Source organism: Trachemys scripta, chromosome 8 (genome assembly GCF_013100865.1).
Source record: "Trachemys scripta elegans isolate TJP31775 chromosome 8, CAS_Tse_1.0, whole genome shotgun sequence".
In the NCBI taxonomy this organism is placed as follows: Eukaryota; Metazoa; Chordata; order Testudines; family Emydidae; genus Trachemys; species Trachemys scripta.
This window is the reverse complement of record NC_048305.1, coordinates 44,590,768-44,611,078: the sequence shown is the minus strand read 5'-3', so window position 1 is coordinate 44,611,078 and position 20,311 is coordinate 44,590,768. Positions and strand designations below refer to the sequence as shown.

Here is a 20,311-nt window from a genome sequence, read left to right as displayed (position 1 = left end):
CTAGAAGCTCTAACCAAGAGCTAGTTCAGTGGTTCCCAAACTGGAAGATGTGGAGGAACATTGGGGGGCGCACAGAAGGGTCCAGACCAGCCACCACGGAGGGTGGGAAGGAGTGCTATCCAGCACTCTGGGTGCCACTCTGCCCCCGGCCCTGCCCCTCCCAGCTGCAGCTTGGGCTCCAGCTGTGGCTCTCTCCCAACCCTCGGCCTCAGCTCCAAGCTCCCAGTTGAGGTTCCGGAGTGGGGGGGTGCAGACAGGTTCCATTATGGTGGGGGGGCATGATAGAAAATGTTGGGGACCACTGGGCTAGATGCTACCCCAACACATGACAAGAGACAGCCCCTGTTTCGAGGGCTTGCACTCTAAACACACAGAGTGAAGTGACTTGCCCGAGGTCACGCCAGGGACCAAGCCAGAACTGGAACCCAGTCGTCCTGGCTCCCAGGCCGCTGCTCTAGCCACTAGCTGCGCACCCTGCAGGGCGCTATCCGTGCCTTTCTCCTGATTGGCCAGGCACAAATCATGGCAGCCCCGCCCCCTGCGGAGGTTGTATCAGTAGCTGTCGCCGCCGTTCCTGCACGTCGCCCGCGAGGAGTCAGGCCATTAGCCATGCCGGGACTGCTGCTGGGGGACGAGGCCCCCAACTTCGAGGCGGACACCACGCACGGCCGCATCCGCTTCCACGATTTCCTAGGAGACTCGTGAGTAGCGCAGGCTGGGGGACCCCGGGCTCCTGCCCGCCCGCGGGCCCGGGGTAGGGGACAGGGACCCCCACCGTTGGGGGGCGGAGTTCGGTGTCTGCGGGGGAGGGCTGGGTTGCCAGCTCTTGGCGGGGGGGCGGCTGGCTTCTCTTCTTTCTCTCAGAGGGCTATAGGCGTGGGGGCTTCTCTTCCTTCTCTCTCTGGGTGGAGCTATAGGGTTAAGGGGCCTGGGGGATTCCTCTTTCCTTCTCTCTGGGGGGCTATAGGGCTAGGAAGTGAGGGGGGAGAAGTGGCTGGGTTCTTTTTCTCAATGGAGGGTAGGGGATAATGGCTGACAGTGGGGTTAGCTGGAGGGCTGGGTTTTGTCCTCTGCACAAATGATATCAGGCACATTAAGAAACTTGGAATAATTGTATTCCTGACTCCACATCCCCCAAACCTGTTCTCTCTTTGCCCAGCTCTCTTCTCTCTCCTCCCCCCATGCATTCCTCACACTGTTGTCTCCCCACACCCACACACAGGCCTTGCCTACACCAGAAAGGGGAGTATGCCAGTATAGCTTATACTAGTGTCCCTGTGTCTACAGTTGGGCTATTGCTGGCATAACCTTTAAAGTATCAACCAAAATTCCACATGCCTTGGGCCCAGTTCTGTTCTTGCTTATACCAGTGTTGATCTAGAATAGGGGTGGGCAAACTTGTTGGCCCAAGGGCCACATCTGGGTAGGAAAATTGCATGCAGGGCCATGAAAGTAGGGCTGGGGCAGGGGGTGGCAGGGGGTGCGGTGTGCAGGAAGAGGCTCAGGGCAAGGTGTTGGGACACAGGAGGGGTGCAGGGTTTACGAAGGGGCTCAGGACAGGGGGTTAGGGTGCAGGAGGGAGTGCAGAGGGGCTCAGAGCAGGGGCTTGGGGTGTAGGGAGGAGTGCAGAGCGTGGGAGGGAGCTCAAGGCAGGGAGTTGAGGTGCAGGAGGGGGCTCAAAGTTGGGATGCAGGAGGGGTGTGGCAGGGGGATGGGGTGTGGGCTCTGGCCTGGCACCACTTACCTTGAGCAGCTCCAGGGTGGCAGCGCCGCGCTGCGGGACCAAGGCAGGCTCCCTGCCTGCCCTGGTCCTGTGCTCCTCTCAGAAGCAGCTGGCACAACATCCCTGCGGCCCCTGGGGGTGGGAGGAAGCAGGGGGCTCCGCGTGCTGCCCTCACCTGCAGGTACTTTCCTCAAAGCTCCCATTGGCCATGGTCCCCTGTTCCCGGCCAATGGGGGCAGTGCCTGCAGGCAAGGGCAACATTTGGAGCGCTCTGCCCCCACACTCCCCTAGGTGCCGTGGGGACGCGGAGCCCTCTGCCCCCACACTCCCCTAGGTGCCGTGGTGCTAGCTGCTTCCAGGAGTGGCACAGGGCCAGGGCAGGCAGGGAGCCTGCCTTAGCCCCATGGCGCCACAGGGGTGGCAATCCTGCGGACCAGATCCCCGGGCCATAGTTTGCTTACCCCGATCTAGAATAACTGATTCAATGGTGTCATTCCAGATTTAAAGAAGTGTCACTGAGAGCAACATTTGACTCATGACCTGGCTTTTCATTCTGTTTCTGTATAGGCTTTTCTCCTTGAGTTCATGGTGTAGGTAAATTTGTTGCACCCCAGTGTCACAAATTAGTCTGATTCTCCTCTATAACTGTTACATTGAACAACTCAGAGCAATGTTGGGTTTTTCTTCATGTTTCACTTGAAGTCAATGGGAATCTTACCATTTAGTTTAATGGGGCAGGGTTTCACCCCAGTTTTTGGAGTGATGCTCTGACTTCACCACATCTTTTGGAGATAAGCTACATACATTAAATACGTGAGCAGCAGTGCAGAGATTCTGAGACTAGCAGCTTCAGTCCTGCCACTTACTATTCCGTACCTGAGTTTGTCCATTGGGGTAAATGAGGCTTAGTTCATTAATGCTTGCACAGTGCTTTGTGACACTCTGGGACCCTGAATGTTTTATTTGTAGTGTGGGCAGATCCACAGACTTCATATCATCATGGGTAAAGTTTGTGACTTCTGGTCACAGTTGTCCCTATGCCCTTTAAATGCAGCTGCAATATGTAATATATTTTCTGACAGAACTCAGAATTTTTAAAAAACTGCCATTTTCAGTTTCTGGTCCTCCTGCTGTAGCATAAGGCAGTTCTAGCGAGGTTTTGATTTCCAATCACTACAGCAGAATGTTTAAAGTAAAACAAAATTTTTCAATGAAGCTTTTAACTTTCTGAAGGCACTTCTATTAGTTTCTATAAAATTTCTTACAAATCTTAAATGTTGGGACTAAGCTGTCTGGCCATCCCTTGAAGTTTGAAATAGGTATTTCCATAGTAAGACAGGCCAGTATTTTGTTTTTTCGCAATCTACAGCTCAATGCATAATGTACCTTCCTGGTAAGTCTGCATAGGATCTAGACTGGGGTGGGCAAACTACAGCCCGCGGGACTGTCCTGCCTGGCTCTTGAGCTCCTGGCTAGGGAGGCTAGCCCCCACCCTTCCCCTGCTGTCCGCCCTCCCCTGCAGCTACGCTGCTGTGCGGGCAGCGCTCTGGGCAGCAGAGTGGCGTGCTCCTTCAGAGCAGAGCGGCAGCATGTCTAGCTCCGGCCAGGGGACGCGGCTGCCAGACATGCTGCTCTGAGCGGCATGGTAAGGAGGCCGGGGGGGGGGGGGGGGGTGGATAAGGGGGGGGGGGGCCCAGAGGGCAGTCAGGGGAGCAGGGGGCAGTTGGATGGGTCAGGGGGCGGGGAACGGGGGTTGCATAAGTGTGGGAGTCCCGGGGAATTTGGCAGGGGTTTGGATTGGGGTCGGGGCAGTCAGGGATTGGATAGTGGATGGGGTCCTGGGGGGCGGTTAGGGGATAAGGAGCAGGGCGGGGTTGGATAGGTCGACGGTTCTGAAGGGGGCAGTTAGGGGGCGGGAAGTCGGAGGGGGCAGATAGGGGTGGGAGCCAGGCTGTTTGGGGAGGCACAGCCTTCCCTACCCGGCCCTCCATACAGTTTTGCAACCCCAATGTGGCCCTCGGGCCAAAAAGTTTCCCCACCCCTGATCTAGACTGTCTGTTGCTCACCAATGCAACACAGCAAGTACAGTAGTTAAAAGGGGACTGAGGATTTAGATAACAATAGTTACTATTCAGTCTAAAGATCATGCATCTTCTGTAACACTAATAGGAAGCATGGTGTAATGTGAAATACAAAGTGCTCAGCCCACATTGCCAGAATATGTGTTATCAGGTCAGTCGCTCAGTACCCGAGGATAACACTTACTGGTATGAACCAGAGTGGGATTTGGAAAGAACAGGATCCCATTTAGGCTTTGAAACAGCTGAGTCATTTCTGACCTTGTGTAAACAAGCTCTAATATTTCATGTCAGATTACTCATTAAATAACAAAAAAGGCAAACAGATCAGACAGTGGAACTTGGAAACAAATCTGCATTTTTATACCCTATTTCCCCAAGGGGGAATTATAAAAGAATATTAACTTTCACGCTATGTATAGAACAATCTCAGCCCCCAAAGCAATGTGACTGAAATAAGAAAAAAGTTGCTGTGCCAGTTTGTTCAATATCCATTGTCCAGTGTTTGTTCATCTGAAATTATAGTAACAGTCATTTCAAATGCATTTTATGGGTCTGGGATGACAGCAGTTTCCTCGTAGGGCATTAAAAGGCAATAATTTTCTAAGATAATCTGGTGGCATGAAATTAAGGAAGATTTAAGAGAATAAATAGAGGATGTATGCTGCTGGAGGCAGTTCACATGGTGCTGGCTGTCAGGAGCACTGAATGGGGGAATGGAAGGAAACGTGTTAGATTTGGTAGTGAAGGAAGTAAGGATAGTAAAAAGCTGAAATCTCCGTGCTGGGGCAGTGCCACCATTACGTGACTTGATTTGAGCTGGAGAAGCCACTGTGATCATGACTCCCACCTGTTTATGCTCTCTGTATGTGTGTATATATATCTCCTCAATATATGTTCCATTCTATATGCATCCGAAGAAGTGGGCTGTAGTCCACGAAAGCTTATGCTCTAATAAATCTGTTAGTCTCTAAGGTGCCACAAGTACTCCTGTTCTTTTTGCGGATACAGATTAACACGGCTGCTACTCTGAAACCTGTGATCATGAGTGTCACTGGACTGCTGCTGGGCCCTTAGTGGAGTCTGATGGCAGCACAAAACTCAGCCCTGCAGAAGGGGATGGTTTTGAAATGGTCTGTGTTCATGTATGCCATGAGGAAACAGTCTGTCACCATAGTGCCCAAAGCTTGCCACCTGAGGGCCAAATATATTATTTCAAAAGGGCAGCAGACAGCCAACGGGAGGGACAGGATTATGGGAATGTTCCTGGCACTGCTCCTGCACCCATTTCCCTCAGGTAGCAGCAGGACTGATGATGCAGAGGCCTCAGGGCACAGCTAAGGGTATTTGCTTTCCATTCATAATGAAACACATGTTCTGCTTATCACAGTTGCCCTACAGGGTCACAGATTAGGCACCACTGCTCTAGCACTCATAACAGGATACTGGGGATCAAACTGGGTTCTCGTCTATCGTACCCTTCCTGTGACTTGACTTCCCAGAGCCTCAGTTTCCTTATCTGTGACATGGGTGCTCCCTCTTAGCGATATGATCTCAGTTCATTATTGTATTTGCAGTATTTTGGCCTAGTCTATACTAGAATATTAGGTTGGTTTAACTACATCGGTCAACGGTGTGAGAAATCTACACCCCTGAGCGGTGGTGTTACACCGACCGAAATCCCCAGGTAGACAGCACTAGGTTGTTGAAAGAATTCTTCTGTTGACCTAGCTACTGCCTCTTGGGGAGGTGGATTACCTATGTCTACGGAGGTAGTGTCTACACTGAAGTGCTACAGCAGCACAGCTGTATTGATGTAGCATTTCAAGTGTAGACAAGCGATTTGAGATCCTTGCATGGAAGGCATCGTTGAGGTGCAAAGTTTTCTGTAAACTTGGGTTGCAGTTTTTATGCCAAGATTAGCAATGGTGGAGTGAATTGATTCCATTCCAAGCCCAATCTATAAATTATACTTATCTTAGCAATGCTTAGTATATTTCAAAGCACTCTACAAAGGAGGGATAAGACCATTATCCCATGTTATAGGTAGGCGGTGCTGGTGGAAATGAAGCACACAAAGTTTATGTGCAAAGTAGTGGGGGGAGTTAATTTAAAAAAATCCAGATCCGTCTGGGACTAGGGTTCACATTTGCATATCAGAATAATTTACCTGGCCTTTGTCTGAACTTGGGGATGGAACAGACTGAGGTTTGCTGTGGCAGCAGAAGCAGTAAGTATACTGGCCTCCTTTGGCTGTTTAGGATGGTGACTTTTGGATGCAGTTGAATCTAAAAATCCCTCTATTTTTAAAAAAAAATAGTTATTGAGGGTCAAGACACTGGCCAGGAGCCCCAGCTTGTCTGTGTGTGTGCCAGAGAAGGGAATGTCCATAAAATCAGATTCCTGTAAGTGCACCACTCTTCAAAATCCATTGCTAGGTTTCTAAGCACAGTCATGGGTTTTCATAATCCTCAGCCTGTTACCCTCTGTACACCCAGTTCAGCATTTGACCTTTGCAAGTATGTGTACTGAACTACAAACTATTTGAGCGTAGTTCATTCTGCACCACTCAGTCAGCTAAATAAGCAAAGGAAGTAGGGCTGTCGATTAATTGCAGTTAACTCACGCGATTAACTCAAAAATTAATTTGGCTGTTTTTCTACATTTTCATGTATATTGTGTTCTATGTTGTAATTGAAATCAAAATGTATATATTTTTATTATAAATATTTGCACTGTAAAATGATAAATAAGAAATAGTATTTTTCAGTTCACCTCATACAGGTACTGTAGTGCAATCTTTGTCATGAAAGTGCAACTTACAAATGTAGATTTATTTTTGTTACATAAAAACTCAAAAACAAAACAATGTAAAACTTCAGAGCCTACAAGTCCACTCAGTCTTACTTCTTGTTCAGACAATTGCTAAGATAAACAAGTTTGTTTACATTTACAGAAGATAATGCTGCCCCTCTCCTTATTTACAGTGTCACCACAAAGTGAGAACAGGCATTTGAATGGCACTTTTGTAGCTGGCATTGCAAGATATTTACGTGCCAGATAGGCTAAACGTTTGTATGCCCCTTCATGCTTCGGCCATCATTCCAGAGGACATGCTTCCATGCTGATGATGTTCATTTAAAAAAATGCATTAATTAAGTTCTGTGTTTTACCTGCATTCTGCCATATATATCTGTTCATTTTACGAACACTTTCACTGCAGATTTGACAAAACACAAAGAAAGTAGCAATGTGAAATTTCTAAAGATAGCTACAGCACTCAACCCAAGATTTAAGAATCTGAGAGGGACGAGGCGTGGAACATGCTTTCAGAAGTCTTAAAAGAGAAACACTCTGATGCGGAAACTACAGAACCCAAACCACCAAAAAAGAAAATCAACCTTCTGCTGGTGGCATCTGACTCATGATGATGAAAATGAACATGCGTCAGTCAGCATTGCTCTGGATCGTTATTGAGCAGAACCCCTCATCTGCATGGACACATGTCACCTGGAATGGTGGTTGAAGCATGAAGGGACATATGAATCTTTAGCGCATCTGGCACGTAAATATCTTGCAACGCCGGCTACAACAGTACCATGAGTACACCTATTCTCACTTTCAAGTGACGTAAATAAGAAGCAGGCAGCATTATCTCCTGCAAATGTAAACAAACTTGTTTGTCTGAGTGATTGGCTGAAAAAGAAGTAGGACTGAGTGGACTTGTAGGCTCTAAAATTTTACATTGTTTGAGTGCAGTTTTTTGTACATAATTCTACATTTGTAAGTTGCACTTTCATGATAAAGTTATTGCACTACAGTACTTGTATTAGGTGAATTGAAAAATACTATTTTTTTTTTTACAGTGCAAATACTTTTAATCAAAAATAAAGTGAGCACTGCTGGCACATGATGGCATATGTGACATTAGTGGATGTGCAGGTGAATGAGCCCCTGATGGTGTGGCTGATGTGGTTGGGTCCTCTGATGCTGTTGCCAGAGTAGATATGGGGACAGAGTAGGCGACGAGGTTTGCTACAGGGATAGGTTCCTGGGTTGGTGTTTCTGTGGTGTGGTGTGTAGTTGCTGGTGAGTATTTGCTTCAGGTTGGGGGGTTGGCTGTAAGCGAGGACTGGCCTGCCTCCCAAGGTCTGTGAGAGTGAGGGATCATTTTCCAGGATAGGTTGTAGATCGTGGATAATGCGCTGGAGAGGTTTTAGCTGGGGGCTGTATGTGATGGCCAGTGGTGTTCTGTTATTGTCCTTGTTGGGCCTGTCCTGTAGTAGGTGATTTCTGGGTACCCGTCTTGCTCTGTCAATCTGTTTCCTCACTTCCCCAGGTGGGTATTGTAGTTTTACGAATGCTTGATAAAGATCTTGTAGGTGTTTGTCTCTGTCTGAGGGGTTGGAGCAAATTCAGTTATATCACCACTGGCCATCACATACAGCCCCCAGAGGACCCAACCACATCAGCCACACCATCAGGGGCTCATTCACCTGCACATCCACTAATGTCATATATGCCATCATGTGCCAGCAATGCCCCTCTGCCATGTACATTGGCCAAACCGGACAGTCCCTCCGCAAAAGAATAAATGGACACAAATCGGACATCAGGAATGGTAACATACACAAGCCAGTAAGTGAACACTTCAATCTCCCTGGTCATTCTATTACAAATTTAAAAGTCACTATCATTGAACAAAAAAACTTCAGAAACAGACTTCAGAGAGAAACAGCAGAACTAAAATTCATTTGCAAATTCAACACCATTAATCTGGGCTTGAATAGGGACTGGGAGTGGCTGGCTCATTACAGAAGCAGCTTTTCCTCTCCTGGAATTGACACCTCCCCATCTATTATTGGGAGTGGACTATCCACCCTGATTGAATTGGCCCTGTCAACACTGGTTCTCCACTTGTGAAGTAACTCCCTGCTCTCCATGTGTCGGTATATAATGCCTGCATCTGTAACTTTCACTCTATGCATCCGAAGAAGTGAGGTTTTTACTCACGAAAGCTTATGCCCAAATAACTGTTAGTCTTTAAGTTGCCACCAGACTCCTTGTTGTTTTTGTAGATACAGACTAACACGGCTACCCCCTGACCCTAAAAGGAAGTGCAATTGGGAGTTACTTCCAATTTTATGTTGCTCCCCATGGTGTATTTTGAAAATTGACAAGTATATAGTAGCCAAACTTGGCAGATTTTCTGCCTTATCTCTACTCAACAGTTTGTTTTTATATTTCAGTGGTGTTACAAGTTAGCTGCGTAGTTTTCACTAGATAATATACTGTAATAAAAAGGTGCCAACCCATTAACAACCATGTTAAATACACTAATTCAGATCTACATGAGCTAAATTGTAACTTGTTTTGTCCCTGGGTAAACACTGCTGTTGCAGATCAAATAAGATGGAGGCTGCACAGGCTAGTGTGGACTAATATGTTTCATGTTTACTGTGGGTCAAGTAAAAAAAAAAATGCTGTGTGGCAAGTACTGTACGTATTTTGGGTCAGGATTTTTCTGAGATATACTTGGTGTTGGGATTACTAATGAGCTCACGGCATGAGCTCCTGTCACTTTTAGCTGTTATTGAGATACCATTTACCTAGCTAAAAGTGTTCTAAGAAATGTTCACTTCTTCGTTTTTAAGTATTGAGTCATACTTATAGAAATTTCTTCATCTGTGAAGACTCTTTGTAATTGTGCTTATGTGGGCTGTTTCCCCATTTTTTTTTTTTTTAAACTGTCCTTCCCCAGCTCATCAATGGGGAGTTGATGTGGCCTGGTGGATAGAGCACTAGACTGTGATGCAGGAGATTCCCCACTCCCCTTCAACTCTGCCACTGACCTGATATGACTTGCCCATGCTCACCTGTCCCCTCTGCATGCCTCAGTTTATAAAAGAGGTTCAGGAATACTGACAACCTTTATAAAGCACTTTAATATCTACTGATAAAAAGCACTATATAAGAGCTAGGTATTATTTATCACACCAGAACCTAGGGCTATTACAGCACATCAGCTGCTAACTACTAATATTCTGAGGTTCAATATAACAAACCAGGCCAGGCCAGGACAAGACCATCACCTTATTTTGAAGGGGTGTCCCCATCTAGAAGTGATGACCTAGATGAAAACTGCATATAAGGTGGTAATTGAGGTTGTAAAATATCAGTGACCCTTTCAGGATGTTAATTCAGGAGACTTAGTAGCAGAGTCTTGTTCCAGTGGCACTAAAAAGGGCTAGTGTATACTGTATACACTGGCATTAACTCTGTGGTGATTCTACTTGACAAAGAAATGCAGCAATATTTGTCCTGGAGGATGGGAGCGGAGGTGGCAGCCACTGGAGACAAATCACTTTAAAGTTTTTTAGTTACCGTATTATCTTTTGACACAGTGACATGTGAATTGTGGGCATCATTAAGGTAATGTGGAGAGGCAAAACAGGGAGATGAGAATGAATAGTGAGGATTGGGGAGAAGAGTTCTAAAAGCCTGAAGGCTCATTCTGCAAGATTTGCTTCACCTCAGCCTCTTACAATGACGGAGACACAAGGAGGATCTCTTAAAAGAATTCCGTGCTCACCTGATGAGGAGATGAACAGCACATTTAATTCCTGAGGCTAGCAAGCTTAAAATACCATCTGCAGCTGGGTATTTCTCTGTGTGTCTAACAGATTCCTAATCAGAATCTGGGCTCATTCTGTTGTTGTCTTCCATTCTGTTCCCTTTCAGATGGGGCATCCTCTTCTCTCATCCCCGTGACTTCACTCCAGTCTGCACCACTGAGCTGGGTCGAGCAGCAAAGCTGGCCCCTGAGTTCAGAAAGCGCAATGTTAAAATGATAGCCCTCTCTATTGATGATGTCAGTGACCATCTCGCCTGGAGTAAGGTATGCTGGGGATGAAGAGGTGGCAGCAGGGAGGGAGGGAGCCCCGGATAACTGCCTGTATTATTAGCATGCAGAAGGGTTGGTCTTGCTTTGTAACATAAGCACACTAATGGAATAAAGCCATTGACTGACAGACATACTCTCGTTCGCCAATACATATGGAGGTGTAGTATACACCACATTAATAGGTATGTGTATACAATACAATAAATGTGGCTAAATTTGGTCTCTTGAACATTAAGAACAAACTGTCAGTGTAGTTAAACAATTGGCCAGGCTACACCTTTTCATCACTACTCTACCTCCACCCCAGGTTCTGGGTCTCAGAAATCTTTGCTGCTTGTAGTTTTTTGGTTGGTTGGTTTTGACTCTCTCCCACACCTGATCAGTGGGCTCAGTATTTTGATCTGAGTGCAGATATTTGTAATTTTATTAGAGGATATGACTCGGCTGGCTCAGCTCTGACCTGTCTATCCCTCACGTTTTCTTTTCGTTCTTCAAATGGTTGATTGTTATACTTTGAAGCCAAGGCTCTGCCTCCACCATATGGAAATGAGTCTGGAGTATGGCTTTATATTAGTCACTTCTTTAATGCTGCCTTAATCAGTCTTGGCATAGTCCAGTGTTCATGGCATCCTAATCATTCTTACGGCATAAAATTACTTCAAACTAGGAGTTAGACAGGAGGGAGTTTCCTAATGTATATGGGAACCAAATAATGCCCTCAGAGAACAGTCAGCAATCACTGAGACCTGTGGGATAGACTGAGAAAAGGTTCAGGTGGTTATCAACCACGACCATGCACTCCCAATGTGGTGCCTGGTCAAGAGAGCTGACATTATCCTTAGCTGTGCAAGTTGGAAAATGAGTGTGAGTAGGGATGTGGTATTAAGTCTGTATTGGACTATAGTGAGACCATTACTGGAATATTGTGCACAGTGCTAGTATCAACACTTCAAAAAAGATGTGGAAATATTGGACAGGGTTTAGAAAAGAGCCACGAGTGATTTCAGGTCTGGAAAACGTGCTTTTTAGTGAGCTTTGAAGTTCAATCTACTTAGCTTATCAAAGAGAAGACTAAAGGAGCTTTGGTCATCTTCTGGAAGTCCCTACAAGCAGAGAAGGTTTATATAAGAGAGGACTCTAATCCACAAGACAAGGCAGAACACAATTCTGTATCTGGAAGTGGGAAGCCAGACAAGTTCAGACTAGAAATAAAGTGCAAATGTTTGAGTGAGGCTAGTGAACTATTGGAACAATTTACCGAGGGATGTGGTAGCTTCTGTATCACTTGAAATCTTAAATCAAGATTGGATGTCTCCTTTCTGAGAGATCTGTTCTAGTTCAATCAGAAGTTACATGCCTGAGGCAGGAATTACTATGTGAAAGTCTATGGCCTGTTATGCAGGAGGGTCAGATTAAGATCATAATCCTTGCCTTAAAATCTATGAATAACTTCTCCTCTGAGCTCTTGTGAATGCATTTCAATCCTGACTTGCAATAACCCCAGCTCTTCCAGTCCTCTATCCCCACAGAGTTCTACCAATACAACTGAATATTGGTCTCCAGCAATTACTGCTGTTCTATTCATGGGTGGCTCTAGCAAACATTGCCAATTGTCATGAGCTGGGAGATAGTCTCACTGTAGAAGTGCCCTATAGACGTACAGCATTATAGAAAACTTTGAAATGTCTGTTTAATGTGCACAAGCTTCCACTGGAAACTAGAGATTAGGCTTCAAAATGGTTCCTAAAAGGAAAATGAACTAGGATTTGAATCCGACTGCTCAGTCTCAGCATCCTGGTAGGGATGGTGTGAATCATAAACAGCATCTGACTCTGACAATGGCATGACACCTTCACCAGTTAGTCAATATGAGTTTGAGAGTACAGGGTCACACTGGGACTGTGAGCTTTTGAAGTAAGTTGAAGAGAATCCTGCTGCAGTATTAGAGAGGGAGAGATGATAAAACACCACTGGAGTGCTCCAGTGGGTTACAGCTCTTTATCAGCATCTAACGTACAAAGTATGGAAGGCTGTTCTTACCAGAAGCAAAGACAACTGATTGATTGTTTTGGAATCATCTTTATACATTTGATACTGGAGACAATCCACATGTCTATGTCCCTCTAGTCATTAAACTGTTGAAATGCCAGGATAGATCCCAGGAGAACTAGAGAAGTGATTAGGGTAATGCTGGAGACCCAGAGCACTGAACTGGGGTGATCACAATTAAACTCTTCTGTAAGCAACAAGCCAGGAGCAAAGCCCCAAGAGACCCCTGCTCAGTTGTTGAACACAGCAGAGAGCTTTAATGGCAAGAGATAGCAAACCCTGATGTGCAGATGAAACTGGTCATTGTCCATCTGGACAAAGGCAATCTGCATGAAATCCTAGACTGAGGCCTATGAAGTAAGGATTGCCCTTTAAATTGCAGCTTCTTTCATAACTGGATCAAACAAAAAGGGGATTAGAGAAGGAGCATAACTTTTCTAAAGAGTAAGTTTTCTCAATCTGTGCCACTGTTGTCCAGCAAACTTCTCTTTGGATTAACCATAGCCGTGTCGGGCTGCATGGGACCTCAAGAAGTCATTTATTCCAGCCCCCCTGCACTGAGGCAGGACCGAGTAAACCTAGAGACTCCCTGACAGGTGTTTGTCCAACCTGTTCTTAAGAACCTCCATCGATGGAGATTCCACAACCTCCCTTGGTAACCTGTTCCAATACTGAGTTATCCTTAGAGTTAGGAAGTGTTTCCTGATATCTGACCGAAATCTCCCTTGCTGCAGATTAAGCCCATTACTGCTTGTCCTACCTTCAGTGGATTTGGAGGACAATTGCTCACCATCCTCTTTATAACAGCCCTTAAGTTAAGCTCTGAAATAGGCTTCCAAGGGAGGCAGTGGAATCCCCATCATTGGAGGCTTTTAAGAACTGGTTGGACAAACACCGGTTGGACAAACACCGGTTGGACAAACACCTATCAGGGATGGTCTAGGTTTACTTGGTCTTGCCACAGCACACAGGGCTGGACTTGATGACTTTTCACGGTCCTGTCCAGCCCCATGTGAATTCATTAATGCTTATGAAGAGCTTTGTGATAACTGGAGAAGAGGTGCTGAAGGTATACAAATTATGGTTCACTTCTGCATATATAAAAAAGGACACTTACTGTATAGCAATTTGAAGTTTCCCTCTTGTACCAACGGAGCTAGTTCTGCTAGTATTATAATGTCAGTGGCATCAGTCAGGTTATAACTTGCCTGCCTCCTCACAAGCTGTAGTATTCTTTATATGCAGTCAGAGTAAAAAAATATTTTCATCTTTCAATTAAGAGATCAGAAGGAAAATTTCAGTATTTAATATTCTGCTGATATAAGCAAGTGACAAATAGCTTTCAGAAAGTGAGATCTTCATTTCTCTTCCGCCCCGACTCCCCAAGCTAAATGATCACTGCAGTGATCACCAACATCTGATGCTACTATTACCTTAGCAGGCATCTATGGTCTTGTTTTTCATTGCTGTCTCAGTCCAACTATCCTCAGATTCTTCAGGTGAGAAAAGCCTACTGCCAGTCACTTCAGTGACACCTGCTTATTTTAACTTGGACACAGGGAAATACCAGTTTATAGGGGAGCTGAAAGAGTCTTGGATTGTTGCACTGCATTGAAGGGTGCAGATTGCAGTTACTTTTTATGAAGCTCTGTGGCAGTAGGGGAGAGACTGGAATGACTTGACTTCTCAGAAGTCATAACTAAATCCTGTGGATTCTTCCTCTGGACCCAGCTTTTCTGAATGAAGATACATGGTTGATCCAGAGTTATGTATCTCATGGGTCACTTAAAAGAATTTGGAACCTCTGTGAACTGTTTAGAGATGGTTCTGACTTGGATATTGCTGCTTCTGTGCTGCTTTTCCTGTTTGTTTTACTCTCATTTAGGGGTATTTGCATGAAAAAGACTGACTCCTTCTGGAGCAGATCTCTCAAAACAAATCATCATGCTAATAATCTTTTTCAATAAACAGGTGAGGAAAGGAAAAATATCACAGTAGAATTATTTCTGGGAAATGTCAGCAGCTCTAAACAGGATGCATTTCAGGGGCTGTAATAGAAACAATAATATTTACCTATATCAAAAGGGTAGAGATGGCTGTAGTGGAGTTTAATTTTGGTTTTTAGTTTTGATGGAGAGACTATTGTGCTTTGAAGCTTTGTGGAATGATGCAGGATAATGCTGCATGCCTATGAATCCATCTAGCAGCTTCCTTTATTGGTTCACTACGTTAGTGATGGACTGCCCAGATCTAGAAATGGGTGAGACGTCTTTCCAGGCGAGCCGGTGCATTTATTGTCAAATTAGCCCTTGCTCTCTGAATGACGAACACAGTGAAAGTTGTAATGCAGGAGGTTGCCCCTGCTAGACTGGACTGCAGCCATCAAATCATTTTCTTGACGCTTTTTCTGGACTCCTGCCAAGTGCCTTGTAGACTTAGATGAAAGTCCAGAAAGCCATGTCTTTATCCACTAAACCGCTCACTGTACATGACACCGTGCTATGGAGTCTCCTTGGATCTCAGGACTTTGCTGCTAAAAATAAACTGGAGAAACTGGCAGTTGTGCACTTTACCCTCAAGACTTCCCATGGAGCCAGTTCACTTTTTCGTACAGAATTTCATGAGGTGGCTGGGGATTTACAATGGTTCAGAAAAGCACAGTCCTTTAATTAAAAGAGAATAATCCAGTCCTAAAAGTGACTGACAGCACAACACCAAACAGGGACTAGCACAGCCAGTACCTTCCTGATGACTCTCGTGATGAGTGGGTATGAAAGAGGAAAGTTAGGACTTGGTTTAGGCACCCAGCCAGTCTCCAAATCCAGAAACTCTTGCTCTGGATTGAACAGTCTGTTCAGTGAGCTTTCTAGATCCCTTTATAGAGCAGCACTCTGATTAGACTGATAGGCTTGAAGGTCAGAAGGGATCATCATGATCATCTAATCTGACCTCCTGCACATTGCAGGCCACAGCACCTCACCCACTCCTGTAACAGACCCCTAATCTCTGGCTGAGTTACTGAAGTTCTCAAATCATGGTTTAAAGACTTCAAGTTACAAAGAATCCACAAGTTACTCTAGTTTAAACCTGCAAGTGACCTGTGCCCCATGCTGCAGAGGAAGGCGAAAAAACCCCAGGATCTCTGCCAATCTGACCTGGGGGAAATTCCTTTCTGACCCCAAATATGGCAATTTGTTAGACCCTGAGCATGTGGGCACCAGCCAGCCACCTAGGAAAGAATTCTCCGTAGTAACTCAGAGCTCTCTCCATCTAGTGTCCCATCACTGGCTGTTGGGGATATATGCTACTAGCAGCTGCAGATGGGCCACATGCCATTGTAGACTGTCTCAACCAGGTGACTTGATAACCACCTGAACGTGCACTCCCAATGTGGTGCCTGGTCAAGAAAGCTGACATTATCCTTAGCTGTGCAATTTGGAAAAAGAGTGTAAGTAGGGATGTGGTATTAAGTCTGTATTGGACTATAGTGAGACCATTACTGGAATATTGTGCACAGTGCTAGTATCAACACTTCAAAAAAGATGTGGAAATATTGGACAAGGTTTAGAAAAGAGCCACGAGTGATTTCAGGTCTGGAAAACGTGCTTTTTAATGAGTTTTGAAGTTCAGTCTACTTTGCTTATCAAAGAAAAGACTAAAGGTTTTCTGCCCCCACTGCTTTCCTTGGAAGGCTCTTCTAGAACTTCCCTTCTCTGATGGTTAGAAACCTTTGTCTGATTCAAGCCTTTAACTTTTTGAAAGACCATTTATGTCCATCTGTTCTTGTGTCCACATTGGTGCTTAACTTAAATAATTCCTCTCCCTCCCTGGTATTTATCCCTCTGATGTATTTATAGAGAGCAATCGTATCTCCCCTCACCCTTTGTTTGGTTAGGCTGAATAAGCCAAGCTCTTTGAGTCTCCTCTCACAAGATAGGTTTTCCATTCCTCAGATCATGTTAGTAGTACTTCTCTGCACCTGTTCAAGTTTGAATTCATCTTTCTTAAACATGGGAGACCAGAACTACACACAGTATTCCAGATGAGGTATTAACAGTGCTTTGTATAATGATACTAACATTTCCCTGTCTCTAGTGGAAATAGCTCGCCTGATGCATCCTAGGACTGCATTAGCCTTTTTTATAGCCGCATCACATTGTTGATCACAGGATGACTGTGAGCTGCCAAATACATCCAGGTTTATTTACAAAGACTAACTTCTTCTAACATCCGGAGGCTCATACAGCCCTTAGTGTGGATTCAGAAAGCTAGCATGTTGGCTGCTTTCGTATTCTGAGCTCTGACTTGCTAGAGATCATAAGGAAATCTTATGACCTGCTTATATCTTAATCTGTTGGAGCCCGGTGACAGGCAGGAACCTCACTGAAATGTCATGGGTATAAATCACAAATCCCATTCAGTAGATGCACACCAGTGGTGGAGTTCAAAGAGCCATCCATGGACTGTGGCATACATCACTGCCTCAGCCTAGAAAACAGCTCAGTCATTCCTCATGAGTTTATCTGAAAGGTTTTGGCTGGAGATTAGCCCTGAGCAGAGACAGTGCGCTCACCCTCTATGAAACTGGTGTTAGTGTAGACCACCTACTTCACCAATAGCTCTCAAGCTGTGGAGTGTTGGGCAAACATACCTATTTCATACCTGGGGAAACTGAAGCCCAGAGAGGTTAAGTGACTTGTGTGAGACCTGGGAATAGAGCCCAGGTCTCAGACTCCCAATGCTGTGCCCTGCACCACCTCCTGAAATCTCCAGAAAGGCGGTGTGGACTCCTGGGTTGCACTCTCGCCTCCTGCCTGGCTATCAAAACGGATCTTACACCCAACAAGCAAGTCAGCTGGGTTAGTCACCTTGGTGCTCCGATCATCTCCATCGATATGCAGCAGGAGGAGTTCAGGGTAAACTGAAACTGAGCCTATGCAGACCTTTTAGGTAAGGACCACTGAACAGTTGTTGTGGGTGCAGTAAAACAGAAATGTGCTAGGAGTAGAGCTGGGTGAAATCCTTCAGACAAAAAACACAGATTCAGGCCAACAGAAACATTTCACAAATTGGTGTTTAATTTGCTGAGTTGTTTCTGTTGGAGGGAAAAGTTGTTGTGTTTTTGTTTGTTTGTTTTAATTTTAGTTTATATTTAAAAATAAAAATGTCAAATGGAACAGTGTGTGTGAAACAAAATGTTAGATTCTGGTCAAACTTGATTTTTTTTAACTTTAGTTCATCCAAAAAGCAACTTGTATTTTGTTTTGGGTGAAACCAAAACAGTTCTCCACCTTTGTTGGGCCACCAAACCAAAAAAACCCAAACCCAGTTTATTCACACAGCTCTAGCAAGGAGGCTGGAGGGGAGATAAAGACTATTTCAGCCCCCAAAAGCTCACAGCTTAGTTCTATACAAGATATAAATAGTAGTAACAAGACATCTGTCTAATCGTAAGCACCCTGGCGAGCCGGGTTGGTTTGTTTACCTGCAGCATCCACAGGTTCGGCTGATCGTGGCTCCCACTGGCCGTGGTTCGCCACTCCAGGCCAATGGAGCTGGCGGGAAGCGCCGGCCAGCACATCCCTTGGCCGGCACCACTTCCTGCAGCCCCCATTGGCCTGGAGTGGTGAACCGCGGCCAATGGGAGCCACAATTGGCCGAACCTGCGGATGTAGCAGGTAAACAAACTGGCCCGGCCCGCCAGCGTGCTTACCCTGGCGGACCGCGTGCCAAAGGTTGCCAATATCTGGTATAAAATATTTTGCCATGCTATGGGAATTGTAGAAGTCTTAGAGAGTAGCATAAAGAGACTATACAGAGACTTTTTTTTTGACACATTAGGAGTTGAGTGGTAACAACAAACAAATTTAAAGTATCCTTGAGAAATTATCACCACATTAGGTTTATGGCTATAAAGAGTTGGCTGTGACACACATAACCAAAGGATCAGCATTCACATAGGGACCAGTGCACTGGCCACTGAGAAACAAATGCCTACTTCACTAGAAAAGCTTTGCCCAGCAGTCACTACTATTAACAAGTGGCATCTCTGCCCTTCCTGTTCCTCCCAAGCCAGACTGTCCTGCCCTTAGTCTTTCTGCCCTGCCGCTTACTAGGGTATAAATGGCCTGCTATGCTGATGGTACATCATGATATTGTGTGGGAGACGCCTATGTCAACGGGAGAAGTAGTTCAGTGCTGGTAGCAAGAGAGCTGCTGTTCTGGGAAAACCTGGTCTGTTTGCCTCAGACTTTTTGCAGTTCTACAAACTCTAATTGGCACAGTGGCTCTGCTCTTACTATGCTGTGTAAATACTAAGCAAGTCACCACAAACTGTATAAATACATTTTTAAATTGGACTTGGAAAGGACTTGACAGACTAACAGTCTGGTCAGATCCAAACTCAACCCTTGAGAAAATGTGTTTCTGCTCAGAAAATGGACTCTTTAACTAGGCCAGGTTTGGCTTAGGGCATGGAACCGGTTTGTCCTACATTAGTACTGGACAGTTGTGGTGCAATCTCACCGTTTCTGGTTGTAGATAATCTCTTCACTGTTCCAAAACCACAGCATATCAAATTGTGTGTTTCTCTGCCAGTGTGATGGGGTAGACCACTTGGTTAATGCTGGGTGGGGTGGATACGGTGTAAATTTTTCCCCAGCAAATGTGCATTGCATTTTTCATTTGAATCTGACATAGCCTGTACTCTCTTTGGTGGTTTTTACCCTAGCCAGCCAGTATTGAGGATAGTCAGGTAACTTGTTCTGGGTCTCATTGCTGAATCTAAACCTTAGCTAGAGAGCAAAGTTCCACCCACTAAAGAACAGGGGCCGAACATACCTTTGATCTAAGTGGTGCAACTGTTACTGACGTCGGCATATGTTGTACCTGCTTACCCCAGGTCTAAATTTGACTCTAGCTGTGTGTAATGGGCCTTTTTAATTATCAGAGGTGAGGCCCAGGGAATCACATGTACAGAATGATTCACATCCATCATCAGTGAGCCTCCTTTATCTGAGCTCCAGTACAAAAACTCTGCCCCAAATATGGGGTCTTTCAGCACATATTGTAAGTGATTAATATTGCATTGTACTACTTAAAACTAGGGCTGTCAAGCGATTAAAAAGATGAGTCATGCTGTTAAACAATAGTAGAATACAATTTTTTTTTAAATTGGATGTTTACTACACTTTCAAATATATTTTCAGTTACAACACAGTCTTCACTTTATATTTAGTTTTGATTAGAAATATTTGCACTGTAAAAAACAAAAACAAATGTTCAATTCACCTCCTTCAAGTACTGTGGTGCAATCTCTTTACTATGAAAAAAGCAACAGAGGGTCCTGTGGCACCTTTGAGACTAACAGAAGTACTGGGAGCATAAGCTTTCGTGGGTAAGAACCTCACTTCTTCAGATGCAAGTAATGGAAATCTCCAGAGGCAGGTATATATCAGTGTGGAGATAACGAGGTTAGTTCAATCAGGGAGGGTGAGGTGCTCTGCTAGCAGTTGAGGTGTGAACACCAAGGGAGGAGAAACTGTTTCTGTAGTTGGA

General features: G+C 45.1%; 1 protein-coding gene across 1 annotated transcript in view; it reads left to right on the top strand.

The window, feature by feature from the left end:
• The first annotated feature begins 544 nt into the window (after positions 1-544).
• The window catches only part of PRDX6 (peroxiredoxin 6), a 30,874-nt gene continuing 11,107 nt past the window's right edge, over positions 545-20,311 (top strand). Inside the window, exons 1-2 of the mRNA XM_034779389.1 lie at positions 545-701; positions 10,543-10,699. Coding sequence (XP_034635280.1) covers positions 610-701; positions 10,543-10,699 — 249 coding nt within the window. The 5' untranslated portion in view covers positions 545-609. The remainder of the gene's footprint in view (positions 702-10,542; positions 10,700-20,311) is intronic.